General features: G+C 37.6%; 2 protein-coding genes across 3 annotated transcripts; both read right to left on the bottom strand.

The window, feature by feature from the left end:
• Window positions 1-10,429: 10,429 nt before the first annotated feature.
• LOC113168750 (L-amino-acid oxidase-like) lies at window positions 10,430-14,445 on the bottom strand. The gene is made up of 8 exons (XM_026369779.1): window positions 14,361-14,445; window positions 13,961-14,005; window positions 13,093-13,316; window positions 12,683-12,795; window positions 12,302-12,503; window positions 12,039-12,107; window positions 11,767-11,903; window positions 10,430-11,632 (listed from the first exon to the last, which is right to left on the bottom strand). The coding sequence occupies exons 2-8, from the start codon at window positions 13,980-13,982 to the stop codon at window positions 10,831-10,833; spliced, it is 1,569 nt and encodes a 522-aa protein (XP_026225564.1). The 5' UTR covers window positions 13,983-14,005; window positions 14,361-14,445; the 3' UTR covers window positions 10,430-10,830.
• A 1,865-nt stretch (window positions 14,446-16,310) lies between these two features.
• Window positions 16,311-21,552, bottom strand: LOC113168607 (L-amino-acid oxidase-like). Of its 2 annotated transcripts, XM_026369654.1 has the most exons (8): window positions 21,323-21,552; window positions 20,468-20,507; window positions 19,645-19,877; window positions 19,378-19,490; window positions 18,855-19,056; window positions 18,208-18,276; window positions 17,974-18,110; window positions 16,311-17,280 (listed from the first exon to the last, which is right to left on the bottom strand). In XM_026369654.1, exons 2-8 carry the CDS (start codon window positions 20,490-20,492, stop codon window positions 16,446-16,448), a joined length of 1,614 nt encoding a protein of 537 aa, XP_026225439.1. In that variant the 5' UTR covers window positions 20,493-20,507; window positions 21,323-21,552; the 3' UTR covers window positions 16,311-16,445. The 2 variants fall into 2 exon arrangements, with proteins under 2 accessions (XP_026225439.1, XP_026225437.1); XM_026369652.1 differs by lacking the exon at window positions 21,323-21,552 and having other exon boundaries at window positions 20,468-20,762.
• Between the last annotated feature and the right edge of the window lie 1,396 nt (window positions 21,553-22,948).

The raw sequence follows: 22,948 nt of genomic DNA on the forward strand, positions 1-22,948 counted from the left end.
AATATAATACTTGCTAATATATGACCTTGTACTGTTAAAAAAATGAATTGCCAAAACATTTTTTTTTACTTTTTTATGGATTAATGTACTAAAATACTGTTGAAATACTGTGTGATTTATTCTTTTATCCTCTTTTCATCATTTTCTCCACAACAGCAGTATCATTCAACCCAGCATGGCAGTCAACGACTCTTCTTCTTCCTTCAACTCTGTTTTCTACTGTGCAGACTCAACAGCTGGAGCTATAATTTCCACAGCCTTTGCCATAGCCAACTTGTTTCTCCATCTCCCTCTCTCCGTTGTCATCGTCTACCTCAGTCACCAACGATGGCGGCAGCAGCACTCTTTTCCAACAACGAGCCACTCTGACATTTTCACCTACCACTCAGCTGCTATGGTGCTCATCTTCGAGTTGGGGTTTGCTCTGTACTGGTGTGGTAAATCCTTTGGTCTTCCTGTGATTATAACAGTGGGATTTTATGCTACATGTGTTTTTTTTCCTGGACAGATGTGCTTTCACATCCTGACCTGTGTAGAGCATTACCTGGCTGTTGTTCACCCTGTCATCTATCGGGGAATGAGACAGTCTGGTGGGGTTAGGGTCAGAAACATTGTTATTATCTGTGTTTGGTTGTTGTGCCTTTCATGGATCGGTTTGACAGGTCTGTACTACCCTGTTTTTGCATATATCCCATATTTCTGCTTGTTTGTCTTCTCTTTAACGGTCGTATCTTTCTGCAGCTTCTCTGTCCTCTGTGCTTTGATTCGCCCTGGGCCGGGGGAAATGGGTGGAAACCAAAGACGGGTTGATCAAACAAAGCAGAGGGCTTTTAACTCGATTGCAGCAATAACTGGAGTGTTGTGGGTGTATTTTTTTGGGTATCTTATCTTTCTTGCTATAGAGAGGTCACATCTGCTCAGTTACAGTGATGGCTGTCTGCTGCTGACAGCTGGAATGTGGTTTATTCTGCCCAGCAGTTTAATTTTACCACTTCTGTATCTACATAGAGCAGGAAAACTGTTCTGTTGCCACTGCAGCAATGAGTGAATAAAATACCTAAACTGAAATTGCTGAATTATATCAGGGTGGGAATAAATCTCTATTGTGTAATTAGAGTTTGCAGCAGTAGAAGATCATCTATGTGTCACTGAGCGCATTCTTTTGTACGTTGGATAACAGCTTTAAATGACACTGTTATAAAAATTTCCTTGGATTCATTTATTATTAACACTATTCAATGTCATTTACTGTCTGCTATAATGTACAATTACTTCACACTGAATAATAAAAAAAAAAAGACTTCAAAACAAACATTTGTTGTTGTTTTGTTTCTGTATTCTAAAACATTTTACAAGGAAGAGCAAACCATCCAAAATCTTAGTTTACACATGGTGCATAAATATTCTCAGCTCATTTACTGAAGGTTTCCTTACTTTGTATCTACGTAACATGCTTCCTTGTGGGTTGTTAAGTCTTCAGTTAAATTTGCAGTCAGTGAAAAGCATGGTCTATTGATATCAGGCAGTATTCTTTGGGCCATTATCCATCCCGATTTAATTCTGCTAAGGTTGTTAGCAGACGCATCGTCATTAAATAACAGTGACAGTGTTGCTCTGGCAACATTTGAGGAACGACTACCAAATTAAAATCATAACATTAACTAGCCAATTGCTAATTGATTACTTTTGTAATCAAAATTAAAGCTGATATTTTACACAATTTATTTAGTTAGTTTTGTTAAGCTAATAATGGCTTCCATTAATCATAAAGACAGCTTTTTAGATCATGTCGCACGCTTCCCTTCTCCCAACTTTTATCCAGTACGTGCCACACATGGGAGAAAAAGACGCTGGACTTACTATATGTTGATGTTAACCCTCGAGGCACCTTGGGGTACCAAACGTGTACATTCTGCTGATTTTGGTTTTTCATTTTTCAATATCTCAGTCAATTCAAAGGCTATCTGTATAAAATTTCCCCAGGATTTTTCTTTTATTCTAAATTTTAAAATTCCAATTCCCCTCTATTACAAGCTGTATAGAATAGGAGATATGCAAAATGCATACACTCTTTACCCTCGGGACCCGTTTTGGTCCCATTGACTTCCATTATAATGACATATTTTTGATATACTGTAATCCTGACCTATTATCATTCTTTTCCCATTAATACCAAATAAATCTAAGCCTCTACCTTCAAAATACAGGGAAAAAAGGTTTTACGGTTCATGACCCCCCCAAAACCACCAGGGTCAGCAGGGTTTTATCACATAAGGTTTCGATCGAGGACTGGTTCTCTTACGTTACCAAAATGCATGGCAATAAGAAATCTGAGCACCACAAAAATGGTCTTGGTGTGTAGGACTGATGTAAAAGAGTAGTGTGAATGTGAGTGAAAATGTATTTTTTATGTGTGTGAGTGTGTGTGAGTGTGTGTGTGAGAGAGAGTTAGTGTGTCCGCATGTGAAATTTCAGTCATCAAAGGCCCAATTGGCTCAGTTTATAAAACAGAGTGAAAGTGATTGAGAATACATTTTGTGTGTGTGTGTGTGTGTGTGTGTGTGTGTGTGTGTGTGAGTGTGTGTGTGTGTGTGAGTGTGTGTGTGTGTGTGTGTCATCAAAGGCCAATTGGGCTTATCAAGAGAGAGCCTCGTCTCTCCTTTTGGATGTGTAGTAAACACAGACATGCACCTGCATAAACATGCAGGGAGAATAGTTTGCAGCCTTGTCTGGCTGGTCATATGTCCTGAAGACAGCCATCAGGGGAAGAATGAAACTAGGCGAGGCCCCTGCTGCAGACTTGCAGTCCTCTGAGGAGAGTGAGGAGCAAGTTACCAGCAGTGAAAAGTCAACCGAGAGTCAGGTGGAACTCCTGCTAGGCAACTAGGGGACCTGCAACTCGGAGGAGGAGGAAGAGAAAGTGGTAATATCTCAATAGAGATCAGAAAATGGGGAAATCCTTTGGTCTGCCACACATGAAGAGCCCCTGACATTCTTTCACCCTCCCATCTTGACCCCAGGATGGACTTATACTTTGCATTTGTCAGGATCAGCGGCCCTGAGACTGCATTTGAGAGTATGTGCCCTCCAAACCTGGAAATTATGGGTTGAAGAGGTTGTCTGAAGATATTATGGGCTGAAGATGTTGTCTGCCTGCATGCAGACCTCATATGCATGCAGGTTTCAAGTATATCTAGGAATATGACATGATGGACATGTCATGTTACAATGCCTATGTCCTGCTCACTTCTGTGGACCCATGCTGGAACAGCACGAAGTGCTGCAGCTGGCATCTCTTCTTAGAGTCGGTTGACAGAGCTCTCATTGCCCCAGCCATGGCAAAGAGGAGGCATTTGCACAGAGGACTGTCTGCAGACAGACTGGTCCGACAAGCCCAGGGCCAGGACCATGGTCATGTGGAGAAAGAAGAGAAGGAGGAGAAGCTACAGCCAGGGACCTCCAGAAAGCAGAAGCAGTGGGTGTTGTGCCCACAGTGCAGAAGGGTGTGGAACCAGTGCACCAAACGTGGAGTGCATGCATGCTAAATTCACCTCACAGGGATCTGTGGTTTATGCATCAACATGCATTGCAAACACACAGACACACATGACAAAACAAAACATCTTTTGACAGAAAATAACAAATTGGTAAATATTGCATAGGAGTTTTTCTCTCCTGTGCTTATGACAAAAAGGGGATAAAACACTAAAAAAACATATAAAACTGATAAAAACCTTATATATATGGATAAGTCTGAAGCTGTTGAAGAGATCTAATGTGGTAAAACTGAAAAAAAAATATTTCTAAATAACACTTTTATTTCAGTTTTATGAGAGTGCCCATTTTGGACCCGGAGGTAAAAGGTCTAAATTTTGTACATAAACTCTTATTGCTGCAAAAATAATAATGCATCAAAATCAAAGTTGTTATCAATTATTGACATAGTCAAGGCTCTAGTACCCTCATCCTGAATATTTCACTTTGCATCTTATTTTTGGTAAATACTGCATGTTTTGTGTTTTTGCCTGTTGAAAAATCGGGGGTTCTCATGACAAAAAGGGCATAAAAACCTAAAAAACATATAAAAATAATAAAAACCTTTACATATATGGATAGGTCTGAAGCTGTTGAAGAGATCTGATGTGGTGAAAGTGAAAAAAAATATTGATATATCTCATTTTTATTTCACTTTTATGAGAGGGCCCGTTTGGGGTCCCGAAGTTAAAAGGTGTAAGTTTTTTGAATAAACTCATATTGCTCCAAAAATAATAATGCATCAAAATCAAAGTTGTTATCAAATATTCACTTAGTCAAGGCTCTAATACCCTCATTTGGAATATTTCACTTTGTATCTTATTTTTGGTAAATACTGCATGTTTTGCGTTTTTGCCTGTTGAAAAATTGGGGGTTCTCATGACAAAAAGGGCATAAAAACCTAAAAAACATACAAAAATAATAAAAACCTTTATATATATGGATAGGTCTGAAGCTGTTGAAGAGATCTGATGTGGTGAAAGTGAAAAAAAATATTGATATATCACATTTTTATTTCACTTTTATGAGAGGGCCCGTTTGGGGTCCCGAAGGTAAAAAGTGTATGGTAATTTTAAAGGTGCCTCGAGGGTTAAGGATACATACGCCTTTAACCCCCTCCCCCTACTGCGCAGTTCTGATCACAACCCCGATTATATAAATAATCGTCTTTGCAAGGCTGGAAATGCTTTTTACATGCTGAATAGTGTTACAAGAATAATCTCCCACACCAAAAACCTGAGAAGAATTGTGCAAATCTGATGAGAAGAAGGGAATTGGGCACTTGTTAAGGACAGAGCCAGAAAATATAATCTGCAAAACCCTTCAATGGACACCAGAGGTCAAATGCAGACAATGAAGACCAAAGAACACCTGGTGATAAAGAGTGGAAGGAGCATTAAAGAGCATGAACCACACTTGGGACCATCCAGAAGCTGGCCCAGAAAAGACTTTTGTTGCCACCCTACAAGCCAGTGGCAAAACAGGCAATACAGAGACTCCACGTCTGCAGAAATGTACAGAAATACAGAAATTTAAATAAATAAACGGCAACTTTGTTTGCAGGTTATTTGAATCCTGCCAGATAAAATGAGTAATTGGTGGAACTTATTTGAATCCTTGATGTTGAATCCTAAAAGAAAAAAAAGTTTCGGTTTATAGGTTTTAATAAAAACTGATTTAAATTTATTCAAACTCTTACTGAAGTATCACTGGGTGACTACCAGGGAATTCTATCAGAAAAAAATGTCAATGAAATTAACCTGCCATGTTTTACAGTGCAGTTTTATTTATTTGTTTGACTATAGGCAAAATACCCACACTAGCTGCTGTCACTTTGACAAATGGCACCATTGACACCCATCAGTGTTTGGAGCCGACACTCGTTAACAGCAGTCAGAGTTTGGTGATTCAGGAGAAACATCAAAACCAAAGTGATGATGAGGTGGGTGTTCATTAATGTTAGATTTCAGTTAATACTTTAAAAGCGTTAAACAATTTTACGGCAAAAATAAGCAAATGTAACTTTCAAAATAAATAAAATAACAAATAAAAAAGATATGTTGTCGTTATCACATGCTAGATCTTTGCCGTCATGGTTAATGATCAGCAGCTGTTAAGGACTAAATAAAAAAAATACATTTGGTTTTATAGACACAAAGGGTTCGGTTGGCTAAAAGTGATTAGGGTAAGGGAAACGTGGGGTTTGAATTTTAACAATCCAATAGCAGTACTGATTTTCAGTTTAAAAGAAGAAACTGCTGTCAAGTCCTGTGTTGTTGTTTTTTTTTTTTCATCCCATCTATTCTCCCAGATGCATTATACACCTTTTAATATGTTAAATGCTGAAATACTGTCTCATGTTTCATATAATTCATATATTTCGTTCCTGTTTTTCTTCTGTTTTTCCAAAAAAGCTGTTCCACACAAGCCGATGTCCCAGTCAACTCTTCTTCTTCTCTCAATTACTTTCCCAACTGCCCCAATGGAAATGTAATTTTTATTGCCATCATCCTCACTAATGTCATCCTCCTCCTCCCTCTGTCCCTCCTCGTCCTCTACCTCGGTCATCAGCGATGGAGGCAGCAGCGCTCCTTTGCAACAACCAGCCACTCTGACATCTTCACCTACCACTGGGCTGCCACGGAGCTCATCGTCGTTGTGGGGGCAGCTTTTTCCCTTTGTGGAACATACCTTAGTCTCCCAAAGTTAATGGAAGTGGGGATTTACACAACTTCCAATTTTTTCTCTGGTCAAATGTACTTTCACGTCCTGACCTGCATTGAGCGCTACCTGGCTGTTGTTCACCCTGTCATCTACTTGGGGCTGAGACAATCAGGGGGCGCCAGGATCAGAAACATCAGCATTGGGTGTGTTTGGCTGCTCTACTGTGGATGGATTGGTGTGGAAGCCTTGTACATCCCCGCTGTACCCTATATGCCAATTTTCTCTTTGTTGGCCGTGTTCTTAGTTATTGTGTCTTTTTGTAGCCTCTCTGTTCTCCGTGTCCTGATTCATCCAGGGCCAGGGGAAGTTGGTGGAAAGAGGGTTCTGGCTGACCAATCAAAGCAGAGGGCTTTCTACACCATCACTGTTATAATGGGAGTTTTGTGGTTGAATTTTCTAGGGATGCTTGTCTGTATTGCTCTGGAGAAGTCACAAGTGCTGAGTGACGATGTCAGCTGTCAAGTGCTCGTGTGTGCAAACTTCTTTACTCTGCCCAGCAGTTTAGTTTTACCCTTGTTGTTTTTAAAGAGAGCAGGAATATGTCTTTGTTAAAAGAAAGTTAGTGTTTAGTCAGTCTTACAACAAGTGGTAGCATAGAGACTTAGACTTGGTGTCACTGAAGAAAACTGATGAAATACAGAAGTTACAGGATAAAATGCTACGTTTTCTTAGATAATTTTATAGCACATATGATTTAGTAATGTTTTCTCTGGAATCAATAACGTGTACATGATTTTTCATGATTGACGCAAATGTACTAAAGAGCACAAACTGATATTGTAAAGATAAAAACGATCCAAACTAAATGGACAAATTTATATTTTGTACAAACCATTTAGTTTGACTTAGCTTGAGGACACACATGAATGACTAATATGTAAATACACATTCACCAATTTAGGCATAAAAAACATTACATAACTGTATAATGTTACATATTCTTCCTTTGTATTTCTTTCATTTATTAATGCTATTTAGTGTTATTAATCACCTATTATTATAAACAATCATCAAACAATTATGAAGGTGTTTATATTCATTCACTGCTGGTGCTTGCTGCTGTGTCCTTCAGTGAGGATACAAACAATGCAAAACTGAATAAAAATTGCTTCTTTTTTTTAAGGTTTTAGGAGGAATAATTTACACATTTAATAAATTTGAGAGACATATAGAGCATTAGGGAATGTATTGATAAATACTGTATGTCAACATATGTTTTATTTGTATTTAACTTTGATAACAGCATGAATTCTGTAGCTTTTGACTTGTGATTTTCTACAATAAAATGCTACCCCCCAACAAATGTTGGGGGGTAACCCTGTAAAGCCCAGTCCAATAAATAGTAGTTACAACATCCTATGTTTGTGTATTGCACACTTTGTTGAAAAAAATTGTGAGAGATTATTGCAAAATGTAGAATTTTTCGTGTTTAATGTTTATTTTTTATGTTACATCAGAAGTTTATGATAATTATTTAATCAACTGATTTTTGCGTATCAAATATGATACCATTGGCCTTATTTAAACTAGTCGTCATAATGACTCAGCTGATAGAACTGTCTATATGTCTGCATGATACTAAGTGATTTAAATAATCATCAGTCTTTTCAGGCAGGTTATTTGTATTCTGTCACACAGATTTAATGAATGACAATTAAAAACATGACTAATGAAAAACATGCATGAACTTGCAATTGGGGCTTTGTTGAATATACGTTGTAAAAAAAGAACTCAGTGTTACGGAAACTTCTTTGGGCGAGACACCAGGTCACTACCACTGATGTTCATCAGCAGCTGACCCTGTTACCTGTGATTGAGTTACGTGATAAGCAAATTTGCCTGCCATGATTTAAAGTTCAGAGATGCAAAAAATATTATGTTGACAGTATGCAAAACCCTCACAGTCCTGCTGCTCGCTGTTACCAAGACAAATGGATGATATATTTAGAGCATTCAATTTAGGGTCAGCTTTTGATGAACACCAGACAGAGTCTGGAAGAGAAGGAGAAAGATCAGAAACAAACACTGAAGATGAGGTGGGTAATCTTTAAATATGTAATGGTTTTACACACATACGTTCATGAAACTATCCTATAAAACTACATGAAATGTTGTTATATTGATATATATGATTGTTTGATGTGTTTCAATTAGGTCTCTCCCTTCCAACCTCTCAAATGCCGTGTTTCTCTAAAATATCTTTTAGAATTTACTTTAAAATCTGAGAAAACTAGTAAAATATTTGTGTTATATGAGTTGTCATGCAACAGAAAAATGTATTATTTAATTATTTTGAATTAAGTTTTAAATTAGTAGTGAGATAAGCAATACTCTCTGCTTTAAGACGTTGTCCGGTGATGTGCTGACAGTGGCAGAGCAGGCATTCTTATCTTAAAACATCAAAGAATTGTGACATACTGCTGCAACAGGCAGTTCAAAGCTGGAGTTTTAGTTTGTAAAATGCTGAAATGTGCTGAATGGGGTTTTCCGTAGATGAATTCAGTTCAGTGACTCCATTGTGTCATTGTGCTTCCTTACTGTACCACCCAAAAAAATCACAACCACAGAAAAAAAACAAAACTGCTTACTGTCTTTGTAATTCAGTACTACATAAGACTGCTTCAAATGTTAAAACTATACTGAATGACTGATATGACTTTATAGTAGTATAAAGTAGGACTGAGGCTGCTCACTACACAGAGATTCTATATTAGCTATTATTATTGGAATTTTCATTTTAAAGACCATCCTATATTTTTTGGTAAGGTATAGACAGGACATACTTAATGATTGGCAATAACTCTTTTGGCTCACATTTTGTAAAAAAAAAAGTTTTTCACTGTTACCGAGATTGTCCATAAAATTACACATAATTACAAATATATAAAATATAAAATACTGTTTTTTTCTTAGTCACAAACCACTTTTACACATTTTTAATTACGTTTTCCCTCTTTTCTTCTTTCAGTCAAAGCTATGTCACTCATTCCAACATGGCTGATAACTCTTCTTCTTCTTCCACCAATTATTTGAACAACTGCTCGGACTCTAAAGGAGTATTTATTACCTATATTGTGTATAGTGTCATCAACCTCTTCTTCCTCCCTCTCTCCCTCTTCGTCCTCTACCTCGGTCACCAAAGATGGAGGCAGCAACGCTCCTTTGCAACAACAAGCCACTCTGACATCTTCACCTACCACTTTGTTGCTATGGAGCTCATCCATGGGTTGGGGACTTTATTTAATGTTTGTGGACAATACCTTGGTCGCATTGAATTGATGACAGTGGGGTATTTTGCAATTTCTGCGTCTTTCCCTGGACAGACGTTATTTCACATCCTGACTTGTGTAGAGCGCTACCTGGCTGTTGTTCACCCCGTCATCTACCTGAGGCTGAAACAGTCAGGGGGCAGTCAGGATCAGAAACATCAGCATTGGTTGCACTTGGCTGCTCTACTGTGTATGTTTTGGTGTGGAATCTTTGTACTACCCGAATGTTCCCTATACTCAAGTTTTTTGCTTAATGGCAATGTCCTTAATTATTGTGACTTTTTGTAGCCTCTCTGTTCTCTGTGTTCTGGTTCGTCCAGGACCAGGGGAAATGGGCAAAGACAGGGCTTGGGTTGACCAATCAAAGCAGAGGGCTTTCTACACCATAACTGCTGTAACAGGGGTTCTATGGTTGTATTTTGTAGGTGTCAGTGTTTGTGTTGCTCTGGACAACGCACACCTGTTCAGCTATAACGATGCTTGTTTGTTGCTGTTATCTGTAAACTGGTTTTCTCTGCCCAGCAAGTTGGTTTTACCTCTTCTGTTTCTAAATAGAGCAGGGAAACTAGTCTGGTGCCACTGCAGCAATGGCTAAAATAAATACTGCATTGAAAACGAGGCAAGTTATTTCACCTGCATGTCCTGTACAATACTGTCCCTCTGCTTTTCTATTAATTTGTCATAGAGTTCTCCCAAATAGTGTCATATTTGACTTTAAATAGTGGACAAATAATTGTTTTATCAAATAAATAAATAGTTTTCTGTAGAACCTTTTACTACATTGTATTCTAGGTGGAGTTAGTTTTAACAAAGTTATAGTTAGTGAAGTCCAGTAGTACCCAGTAAGTCATCAGAATAATCTAAAGAGTTGTGAAATGTGTAATAAAAAAAAAGGAAAAATATTCAGCACACAAATCCTGGTTTATGTTAAATATGCAATAATTTTATCAGTTATTGAAAAGGAAAAACACTTTTGTGGAGCACCGAAAAAACACATAAAAACTGAAATGTGATGAATTAGAAGTATCAAATAGCAGAAAATATAAATACTTGTGTAGATCTACTTTCAACCACTGGTTACTTGTTTAAAGGTTTGACATATGACAGACGCTACACATAAGATTAAGTAAGTAGTCAGACACAAGGCTGCAACAAGGAAATGAGAAAGCGAGTTGAAAATGAATAAATAATAAAATAATCATTAGTTTCAACCTTTCAAGTATTTCAATAAACAGGCACAATTACAACACTTCTCCATTGACACATTCCTACTATCATGTTATACTAAAGTAGATTTAAGACCCTAGAGCTCATCATGGTGTTGAGGTGTTGAGTGGACTACTTGTGCCATTTTGTTAATGTTCTTAGCAGCCTTGACTGCTGATTTCATCGCTGTGTCAATCCAAGCGTGAGGGAAGGCTGTGTGTTCACCAGCAAAGTGCACCTTGCCTTCATGTCTGAAGAGCTCTTTAGAGTACTCTATGTGTTGATATGGTGTAAAGAGCGCGAAACCGCCCAAGCTGTAAGGATCCAAGCTCCACCTCTTCACCACCACCCCTGTGCAGAGAGACTTCACACGCTCACCGTGGATCTTCGCCAAGTCTCTCAGAACCAGTTCTTTCAGGTCGTCATCACTTGCACCGTGAAAGAGGAGAGCGTCATCGGCCCAGGTATAGGAAGCCAGGAGGACGCCAATGCTCTCATTAGTTGGGAAACTGTGACTGGGGTAGTAGATGTAACGAGAGGGTCTGTCAGTGATGCTCTTTCCTCCTCGGATGCCATCCTCAATCCAGAACTTCTCACTAAATGTGAGAATGACTTTAGTGGAGCTTTCATAATGGACCCCTCTCAGAGCCTCCATCTTTGCTCGGGAGAGTGGTGGCTCGAAGTCAATGAAGAGAGCTGCTTTGGCTGTGGTTGTGACCAGAACAGCGTCGGCAGAAATGTTTATTAGGGGAGACTTCTGGTTTACCTGGTATGACACAACGACACCCTTCTTTGATTGGCTAATGCGTTTGACCTTAGAGTTGAGAAGGATGGGGACATCAAGGACAGTGAGAAAGGCTTTGGCAAGGAGATCTGTCCCACCAGTTATTTCATCATACCTTCAAAAAAAAAGATACAACAAACAAAAATTACATGTGTAATTATGTAATAATTGTATATAATAAGGTGCACAACAAATTAATAATTGTAAAAGACGCTAATGTAGCTGCGCAAATGTAAAAAATTATCTCACGAGACATCGTCGCTAACATCACTCTCAAGGTAAAGCATCTCTGTCAGCGCCAAGTGCATGAAGCTCTGCTCATTGAGCAAGTCTCCAATCATCCTCACTGCTCCTGGACTCAAACCACCTTCTTCTTTCAGATACTCCTGAGAAACAAATCATACACATTCTTAATTCGTCAGAGCCCATCTGTTAACTAAATTAAACCGAAATTTGTTTTATCTGATGCCTGGTCTAATTTGCTTGTGATGATCATAAGTTCACTCAACATTATACATTACCTTCACAGAGTAGTGGTCGTATTTCAGAAATGCAACTTTACAGCCATGTGCAGCCACTTCATCTTTTACCTACATGTGATAAATTACAGTTAAAAGCTACACTTTCTATTGTCTGTTACTGCAGCTTAGAGAAAACAAAATTTTTAGAGAACAAAGCAAGTGAGTTTTGTGATTTTGGTGATTTTCATTTCTTATGACTTATGAAAAACTTACAGTGACAAGCATGCAAAGCACAAATGTAGAACATCATTGCTCTTACAAACCTTCTGCAAAGCTTCCTGCAGCAAAGCGTTGGCTGATTTCCCCATTTCACTTTTCATAAGTTTATATTTAAAGATGTCTGGGTTTGCTTTCACTGTATATGTTCGTTTCCGCAACCCATGGACCAGGTAATAGGTGTTGTTGTCATCCATAATAAATCGGTTCATCTTTACCTTAAGGTGCTTAGCAAACCAGCGTATGAACCTGTAAAGACACAAATCAATAATCTTGTTTCCTATAAGTAGATAGGTGTCAAGAATCATTCCAAAAAAACAATGTAGAATATTTTTGATTGGCCAAACTTGGAAACGCAGTTGTATCGCAACAATACTGTACATTCCTTTCAGACAAGTGGGAATAAAAAAAAACATATTTTTGCTCACTTATGAGTACTTGGGATCCTCATAGCTCCCATTTCAGCATACCAGCCCTCCTTTTCATTCCTGTACGTTTCCACTCGTCCCCCAACTCGACCACTGGCTTCTACTATGGTGACCTTGTCAAGACAGAATATTTCCGTTAACATCAGCGAATTTTACTATTATTCATAATAAAACAAATACCACAAAGCAAAAAGATGATGAGAAATCAGCCGTTTTAAGCTGGAACAACCACTAAAAAAGCCACTGGAATCCTGAGAGGATTTATTTTTATTATTATTATTATTAAATATAACCTGTAAAACATGTGATGAGCAGTGTCTGTACAACTGTCCGTTTTTACTATTTCCCTCCCCACTTTTGGTCAACAAACCCACTAAAGTGGCTTTACAGTGTTAAACTGTTGCATGTACCTTGTGTCCAGCATCTTGCAGTAGCTTGGCAGCTGTCAGTCCTGCCATGCCAGCTCCAACTATTACAACATGATGAGATGTGTTTAAGGGTGAGAGGCCCTTATTCAAAGTCTTCATCAAGTCATCGTAGTCTTTGTCCTCCAGACAGTCAGCCAGATGTTCTTTTAGGCTGATAGCAGTAGTGTGGCTGTTGTACAGTGTGCACAATAGCCAGATAACAGAAACTGAAATGCAAAAAAACACATCTTACTTCAACTAGAGACTTTTATCAAACATTTCTAAGCTTCCTTTATGCCGGGAACCTGAAAGCCCCAGTTACATTTAAAATTTTCTAAGAAACGTCTACTTTTATGTCAGGGTTGCATCATATGCCTATCCACAAATATGTTATTACTTCCTGACTTACTTGTTAGTATACTATTGTTTTATCAATCTCTTTTTTAGCCTCCTCATTCACCGATTATTAGTCTGAAAAACATTCACTTCCCCAGAACTGAAAAGTGAGAGGGGCTGTGGTTGCAAATGTCACTTCTTCTTTTCAGTTTACGACCTACATTTCTGTGCACACCAGTATCCTTTAATCACTCCTCTGATGCTGAACTTCTGAAACCCTTTTGTAAAAAAGCAGAACTACATTACTCAAAGGTGCTGATTTCCTAAAAAGGCCAAACCGCAGACAGGGATTTTAAAAAACGACCATAGCACGATTTGCACGTACTACACACAGAATAATCACAAAAAATCCACACACATTTTGTGCACATTCAAGTTTCCAACACCCGGTACAGTACACTGCCAATGTCTTGTCTAAATAAAATAACAAAAAAACAAAAAAAAAAAAAAAAAAAAAGAAGTGCAAGATACTCACAAAATTTTCCACTTAAATACATGTGGATCCATGACAGCTTGGAACCTTTGATGGCATGAAGGAAAGAGTAAGAGAAACAGAAACACAATTTTTTTTTTGCATTAAGCTTATGATCGAGTTCATTGACAGAAAATATTTACACCAAAAAAGTGTAGGACTATTACTAGAGAGCAAAATCATGGTCATGGATCTTATGCATATGCATATAAATTGTGATGTATATGTTGCACTCATCACCATCTGCACATCAATTTTTATTTTTATTATAAAATGGTTGGTTAGGTAAATTAATAAAGCTGATGTGAAGTAGAATGAAAATAAATGCAGTATTTTCTGATGTGAGCACGGTGAAAATACAAAGATGATGATTGAATAATAACAGGAAATAAAGTTTTCTTACCTTTCAAGTTGCACAAATGTCACGGTATGATGATACAGTGATTTGAGGTAGCCTCTTTTATACAGTACTGCTCCCAGAGATTTTTTGTCAGCTGATTGCCCTCACCAAAAAGCATGACTTTATTTGGGAGTTTTTTTTTTTTTTTTTTTTTATCAGGGTTTTGGTTTCGTTATCTTCTTTCTTGCACAATCAGGCAATCTATAGCAGCTGCTCAGAATCTCATGATCAACAATATAGCTGTTTCCCAACATCATCAAGGCAGCTGAGTGGTGCTTTTTGGGAACCCCTCATGGCATGTAAAGGGGAAATAAACATGTATCATGAAGAATCTAATTTCATTCACTAACCACATGTCTGTCATTCCCACAGTCACACAGTTTTAGTTCGTGCCACATGGAGGAATGGTATCCTTGAACAGTTTAACTTTTAATGAAGTGAAAACGAAATTTTCCGTATCAGTCCAACCACAGTGTACTTTGGTGTTCACACAGCATTTTGTACTTCATCATTTATTATGATCTCCTTTGTCAGCAACAGTTGCGCCCCATTGTTAAGATCATCCACTGTCTGATGATTTTACACTGAGGTCGTCTGCATAAATAATATGGATGTTTGGAAATTTTGTTATTTCACAAGGACCCCAAGAAGTAAACAATATTACACGCTAAGTCACACAGATATTGTTGGGATTTTCCATAGTTATCAAGGTCTTCTATAACAATAATCAATAAATCTTGTACTAAATTAAATTCAGAAATATAACAAATCAGTCCTGCTCATTAATTTGAAACACTGATTGCAGACATGTTTGATAAACATGTCTGCACACATGGGAAGAGTGATTTGGAATCAACCTGAATTTGTATTTAAATTAGTAACTAATATTTGAATATTTAGGTTAGGAAGTAAAAAACTTCACACCAAACACAGGACACCAAATCCAAGTGATGCTTGTTTCAATGATCAGTAAATAAGCTTGGTACGTGCTTCCACCAACTATAACTAAGTTATGCAATTTGCCAAAAATAAATGGTTATTATCATAACTTTTTTTAACTTAATGAATTGAAATAATTCTCTTGACGTAATTACTAATGATGGCTAGCGATAAGAAAGAAAAAAGAAAACAACCTTTGACATGGTTTAGGGTACCACCTTGTTTGTGTCACACTTTTGATTTTGTTTTGCACTTAAAATACACCTGCCATATATTTCCATATACTACTGATCCTGTCTTCCACTGTGTACATCGTTTAATTTGAAAGAAAAACATTTATTTATTGATGAACGTTCAGTCTCTCCCTGTTTCACAAACTGTGACCTTTGCTTTACTCTTACGTTCATACAATTAGGTGTCATTGGGATTTTCCCTTCTTCAGAAATATCATGTTTGGTTTTTCTTTCATAACTGATCAGACACACATTTTGACCAAATGTTACTAAATCACTACATTAGAGTAATTCAGCAACATTCAGTCATATCACACAAAGACAGATTTCTGATTTGAAAGTCATCACAAATATAGTATTTGTTCATCAGTGACAGATTGTTGTTGTGGGTGTAGTTTTAATTTGCAGCTTAAAGCTATTGTTGACTTAGACAATAGCATAGTACAGAAACAGCACAGTGCATTTCACTCTTCACTCTCGACTTATCTCATCCAGTCAATGCACATGGACACCCAGTCTGAGCCTGGTTATGTTTTAATTATTATTATTTTTTATTGTCCCAGTCACCTATTGGTTTCTAAAGGGGGGGGGGGGGGGGGGGGGGGGGGGGTTATTGTTTTTTTCTGTATTATTTTAAGCTAAGGTCTTGAATTTATTATATAAAGTGTGTTTTTTGAGGTTTTATTTAGTATTTATTGCAATTGTGTTTTCTAAATATAAAAAAAAAAAAAAAAACATGTTCATTACAGATTCAATTCCACATTTCAACACATTCTACATATTCAGCAAAATTTCAACATTTATTAGGTTTCTCTGGTGTTACATAGATACAGTATTTATCGCACATTTTCTATTCAAGTCATTTATACTGTAATACACTTTAGCAAGGACAAATTAGTGACTTGAAGTCAACATCTCACAGTATTGCATTATTTTTTCTGATTGCTTTACAATGGCACCGTGGACATAGATCCGATGAAGTAAGTACAGCCTGGTTAATATTTCTAGCAGCCCTGATTGCAGATTTCATAGCAGTCTCAATCCAAGCGTGAGGGAAGGCTGTGTGTTCACCAGCAAAATGCACTCTACCTTCACTTCTAAAGAGCTCTGCTGCATACTCTAAGTGTTGGTATGGTGTGAAAAGAGCAAAAGCACCCAAACTGTAAGGATCCACACTCCACCTCTTCACTACAACTCCTGTGCAGAGTTTTTTAACATGATCCCCATGGATCTTCGCCAAATCTCTTAGAGCTATTTCTTTCAGGTCTTCATCACTTGCACCTTGGAAGAGGAGGGAATCATCAGACCAGGTGTAGGAAGCCAGGAGGACGCCAATAGTGTCATTAGTTGGGAAACTGTGACTGGGGTAATAGATGAAGCGAGATGGTCCATCAGTGATGCTCTTCCCTCCCCGAATGCCGTCCTGCTCCCAGAACTTTTCACTGAACGTGAGGAGGATTTTAGTGGAGCTGTCATAGTGGACTGATTTCAGGGCGTCTGCCTTTTTGATGGACAGTGGTGGATCAAAGTCAATGAAGAGAGCTGCTTTGGCGGTGGTTGTTACCAAGACAATGTCAGCAGAAATGTTCGTCAATGAGGACTTATTTTCTGTCTGATATGACACAATTACACCTTTATCATTTGGCATTTGGCTGATGCGTTTGACCTTGGAGTTGAGGAGAATGGGGCCGTTGAGAACTTTAAGAAATGCTGTAGGTAGAAGGTCGGACCCACCAGTCACTTCCTCGTACCTCAACAACAAAAAGACAAACAGATATGATTACTGAAGACATCTTTCTAGAGAAAGATACAAGTTTGAAATGTGTCCATGAGGTGAGGTTTACAAAAAAATTGAAAAATTAGAAGCATATCGAAGTTTACTACCATAGTGCAAATCTAACATACCAGACCCAACCCAGAGCTGGCGAGAGCACATTTGCAGCATATGTTTTAATGCATGGGAATGATTTGTTTGTCAAATGTGCAATTAGTCCATCATTTCTTATTTACTTGACAAAGTGAAGACTTATCAGTGTTGTGTTTGCAAATTTGTCCCAACAGTAATTGTATATATATATATATATATATATATATATATATATATATATATATATATATATATATATATATATATATATATATATATGTATCTGTAATCACAACGATGGAAGATATACAGTACAAAGCAAAATCAAACTTCCCTGCTTGAGGTAAAAGACACTTTTTCTAGCTGCTTGCAGGTTAAAACACTTTTAGTTTCATCTAACTTTAATACTTTGCTGCTACATAAATATAAAGCCACTGAATTGCTATGTTGTTTTGCTCATCTGCTTAAAATTGACTAATCTTTTCTATAATATTATTTATTAACATTCAGTGAACACATAAAAGATGAAAACTAAATTCAGTACAAGAATGTATTGTACTGTTGGACGTAGCCTTACTTAACACTGTCACTGATGTCAGTCTGGTCATAGATCATCTCAGTCAATGCAGTGTACATAAGGCTCTCTTCATTAAGCAGGTCTCCAATCATCCGCACTGCTTCCAAGCTTAAACCACCTTCTTCTCTCAGATACTCCTGTCAAACAAGCAGATGTGGACAAATCCAGTTTGCACATAATCCATTAACATAACAGCCGGTTTATGAAACTTTGTGAAACCATATTGTGCTTTACCTTCACAGAGTAATGGTCGTATTTTCGCAGTGCGGCTTGGCAACCGTGAGCCTCCACTTCATCTTTGACCTAAAGAAAAGAAAAGGAAAAAATACTGTGTCATGATTAAATAAATAATCTATACAGTTACTTTTTGTTATCTTGAGTATTTAGAAAAGGAGCCACAGTGGGATTATTTGGAGGTTGAAGCCAACAACAGCACAATAATGTCAGTTATTGTTGAGGTATTGTTGGGTTTACTTGTCAAAAGTCCCCTCAAAGACAGCGTTTATATTGTAGATAGCAGGTGTGTAATAATTGTGATTACTAAATTTACTCATTGAGAAATAAATCAGCATGGAGCTTATTGCTAATTTGTCAATGAAAACTGAAATGAAAGTTGCAAAACAGAGGAAGTCATTACAGTTTATTAGCTATGGAGCAACATCATATTTTATCTAACTGGAGGAAATAGGAGACACACATTGGCTTGAATTGTATGAACTTGTATGTGAAAGTGCTGAGAGCAGTACATTTTAAGGATGTGGAAATCTGAGAAACTTTTTGGACACATAACAGAAAGTTCAAAATTGGCTAAAGTGGCAGCGTTAGTGTTTTCAGCCCAGAATCTCCCACCATTTCTCCTTCCGTTCCCATGCTTTATGTACCTTCTGCAAAGCCTTCTGTAGCAGCTCGTCCGCCGACTTTCCTTTCTCGCTACTCTCCAACTTGTATTTGAGGATATCAGGGTTTGTTTGCACCGCGTATGTTCTCTTCCGCTGCCCATTAACCAGGTAAAAGGTATTGGGGTCATCCATGACGAATTTATTTAGCTTGAGCCCCAGTTCATTTGCAAATGAGTGGACAATGCTGTTGAGGATATCAGAGTAGCAGAATTAGCAATGACTTCACGACCCAAGAAACCCTTATAGGACTTTTTCTTAATCAACAACACCAGAAACCTTCACTGGCATCGTGTATTTGCTGACAACAGCACTTTTTATTCTAAAAATAATATTTTGAGCCTTCACTACATGCATGACCTTTATAAAAATGTATTCCACTTTACTAGGAAATTAGTATCTGAGGTCCTGAAGCTATTCATAAAAAGCTGATTTTCCAATTTGTAATTTCTATTTCACCTTCATCTGTACACTTCATAACTTCATGTACAAATACACTGATACTTACTGGTGAAAATTTGGGATTCTCATGGCCCCCAACTCAGCATACCAGCCCTCCTTTTCATTCCTGTACGTCTCCACACGTCCTCCAATACGACCACTAGCCTCTACTATGGTGACCTTGTTCAAATAAATGAAAAAATAAGTGTATCAGTGGTGTTTTGGTTGTGGTTATCTGGGACTAATGAAGCTGTTACCAATGCAATATTAGCACCACTGCTAATAATAGACTATCTACATATACATTTATTTATTTTCCATCTGTTGCATGTACCTTGTGTCCTGCATCTTGCAATAGTTTGGCAGCTGTCAGTCCTGCCATGCCAGCTCCAACTATTACAACATGATGAGATGTGTCTATGTTTCGAAGGCCCATCTTCACAGTCTGCAGCAACTCATCGTAGTCATTGTCCTTTAGACAATCAGCCAGGTGTTCTTTCAGGCTGATTGCAGCAGCGTGGCTGTTGCACAGTGTATACAGCAGGGTGACGAAGCCAACCGGAAACACTGTGGAAGAAAAACAAACCATTTTCTCTAACAAGGATCTACCTTTCTATGTCTTCTGCAGCTCAATTGCAGTTTTAAATTGTTTTTAAAGTCATATGAACATCTATGTGTGTATCTGCATCACCTTTGTGTTTGCATTTACACTTTTGCCAGGTTTGTGATCCAGAAATTATGCGCAAGTTCTAATTCTAAACTTCTACAACCTATAATTAATATTTCTGTGAAGTTCAGCAAAAACTGAACTCATTTCATAAGCCCAAAACCAAACAGTACCAGTGTAAACCTCAAGCCAAGTATAACATGTATTGGCCAGGAAAAAAAATCAAAGAAGTAATGAAAGCAAAAATGCAGTTTCAGCAAATACAGCATCACATTCTCAAGCATCACTGTGCTACTTTTATACAGATATGTCCAAACCATACTTTTACAAACTAGGTAAAAAGATAAAATTAATGAAAAAAATGTTCACGGAATGAAACAATTATTTATTTATATATGTATTATTATAGAGTAAACATTTTTATTACAAGTGTTTATTACATATTGCATTGTGAATGAATTGTGCTATATAAAAACGGTGCAGTACTCACAGAATTTCTTCTCATGCAGAGCCATCTTCTACTTCTTGTTCTTTAGTAAAATGAAGAGGTAGAGAAAAATACACTTGACCATTTATTTCAATCCTGGAATGGCCCTGAAAAACCACGAGTTCACCACTGACTGAATTTTTAACTATTGCATTGCATTGGGATTCTAACACGTCAGAATCAGATGTTTTGGTCTCATGATCAGAAAAAACAACATTACCAACAAGGCTTGGTAATTCTCATCTTAAGAGGAACCTCACAAAAATCAGCTGAAATGAGGAAATGAAGTATTGTTTCATTTGTAATTTGATCTTCAATTCCTCTTTCTTGACCACATGCTTGTCATCTACTCAGTGTCATGTACTCATACAGTATACAGTGTGCACCAACCCTGCTGATTCTCAGAAAGTAAATTACTTTCACTTTCACCATCGTTTATTGTGGTCTTTACATACTCTACTAATACTTACTAAACCGTTAGATATACATTGTAAATTATGTAATATAGCTAAAATTCAGCCTTCTCTGTCCACTGGGGATACTGAAACTTTAATTCACACTTTTGTGTCATCCAGAAAGGTCATGTTGTATTCATTGTAATATGTTTGAAATGTTTTCAAGCTTTTAAATCATGACTAATAGGCATAGTTGTAAGATTCTTCCAATCATAACTGTAGCCTTCTATACCCTACCTCGCTCATGTGGAGGTCATTGCTTGCTTTGGATAAACGCATCTGCCAAATGAATACACTGTAAATGGAAATGTCTTCAAATTATCCAATATCTGTCTGAGCTGCCCTTCACTGGATAGAAGGTAAAATGATTAAGATAAAGAACTGAAGAAGTGCTCCTTCTTACCTATCTGACATATCCCACCTTGGAGTCCTCTCTCAAAGTGCAGGCCTCGGGTCTATCCCCAGAGGTAAACGATGGAAAGTGGCTGCAGGGCCTTTTCCTATTGTTTGACAGTCTGAATCTATAAATCTGAGGTTAAAACCCAATTACATACACCAGAACCTTCAGTTAGTGGCAGGTCTGTATAGACTATCTACCTTTCTCTCCCTCACTCTTGTGCACTGTCCTTTTTCTGCCCTCCAGTCTTCACGTCAGGAGGGGTTTATATGGTACAATCAGCTCAGAACCAGGAAACGATTTGCCATCTGTCCTTTTTGGGGTTCTTTCTCTTTCCACTCTCCACTGCTAGTCGAGGCAGATGCCTGCCCACTCTGAGCCTGATACTACAGGAGGTTTTGACTGCTAAAGGGTTTTTTTCCTTTCCACTGCCACTTGGTTACAACTGCACACTTCTAATGCAGTCCAATACAGCAGCTCTGCTGTGAATACTACTTTTACAAGCTAACCCTAACCTAACCCTAATTTCTTAGTTATTTTTTTTAACTATGAGAAATCTGATTCTATAATATGTATATTGTTAATGTGGTAATTATTACTGCCACATTATAGTCACATCAGGGTTGCATCCCCCAGTATTACATACGATATTGTTGACATTTGTATTGTGGTTTCAGGACCTTATAGTTCTCTGAGGTGAATGTGGCCTCTGCCTAAGCTTTTATTATATTTTATTTGAATCAGGGATTCATCTTTGCATGTTATATTCAATCATAGTAGATCAACTGATCAGATCTTGTGATCACAAAACAACAAAACATCATAATACACAAGGCTGTGTCCCAACCCCCCACATGACGCACAAAGTAAAGGGTATGAAACACAGCTAGCATGTTTCAGAAAGATAAACATTTTTATCTTGACCGTTGTGGGTCACAAGTAAGTAAAAAGTTGCATTTACTTGATAAATGTAAATCAGCAAAGAACAAGATGAAGAACATATGTTGTGCCCTCACAGTGTTCATACATCTTACCCATGACAAATATACCTAACACAACATGGTATATAAGGTTGACATAAAACTATGAATGTCTGTTTCAGTATGAAGTTAACCACAGTTGGTTTCAACTCTACAGCAGCTCATTTTCTGTGAACAGTGTTCAAATGTGTGTGAACAAACAAAGCATATGGAAAAAAATTGGTAGAAACTGATACCTCAAAAATATCGACACGGGCATTTTGGTCAGCGAGCTGCAGACTGCATGAAAAACCCACAAGGGACTGTACTGGAAAGTTTGAACTATGCGAGACTATGAGAGCTTTTGTAACAGTTTTTTCTGCATAAATGTCTCTAACATTTAGCTTTTTTAAAACATGTAACAACATAACATGGTAGAAACCTTGATTATCTTTGAGTGTTTCTTTGGTGTATTTACTTTTCTTTTATGTTTACTGGGACCCATGTAATTAGATTATCTTCACTTTCTACTACCATGTCAAAAATACCTCCATGCACTTTTTTAGAGTCACTACCTCCCCCTCCATGCAGGAGTTTATATGTTTGTTACACACTCACTGTGTTGCTCTTTACTATGACTGATGGCCTTTCTTTGCAAGAAAATAAAACTCAT

Source organism: Anabas testudineus, chromosome 18, assembly GCF_900324465.2.
Source record: "Anabas testudineus chromosome 18, fAnaTes1.2, whole genome shotgun sequence".
NCBI classification, from domain to species: domain Eukaryota; kingdom Metazoa; phylum Chordata; class Actinopteri; order Anabantiformes; family Anabantidae; genus Anabas; species Anabas testudineus.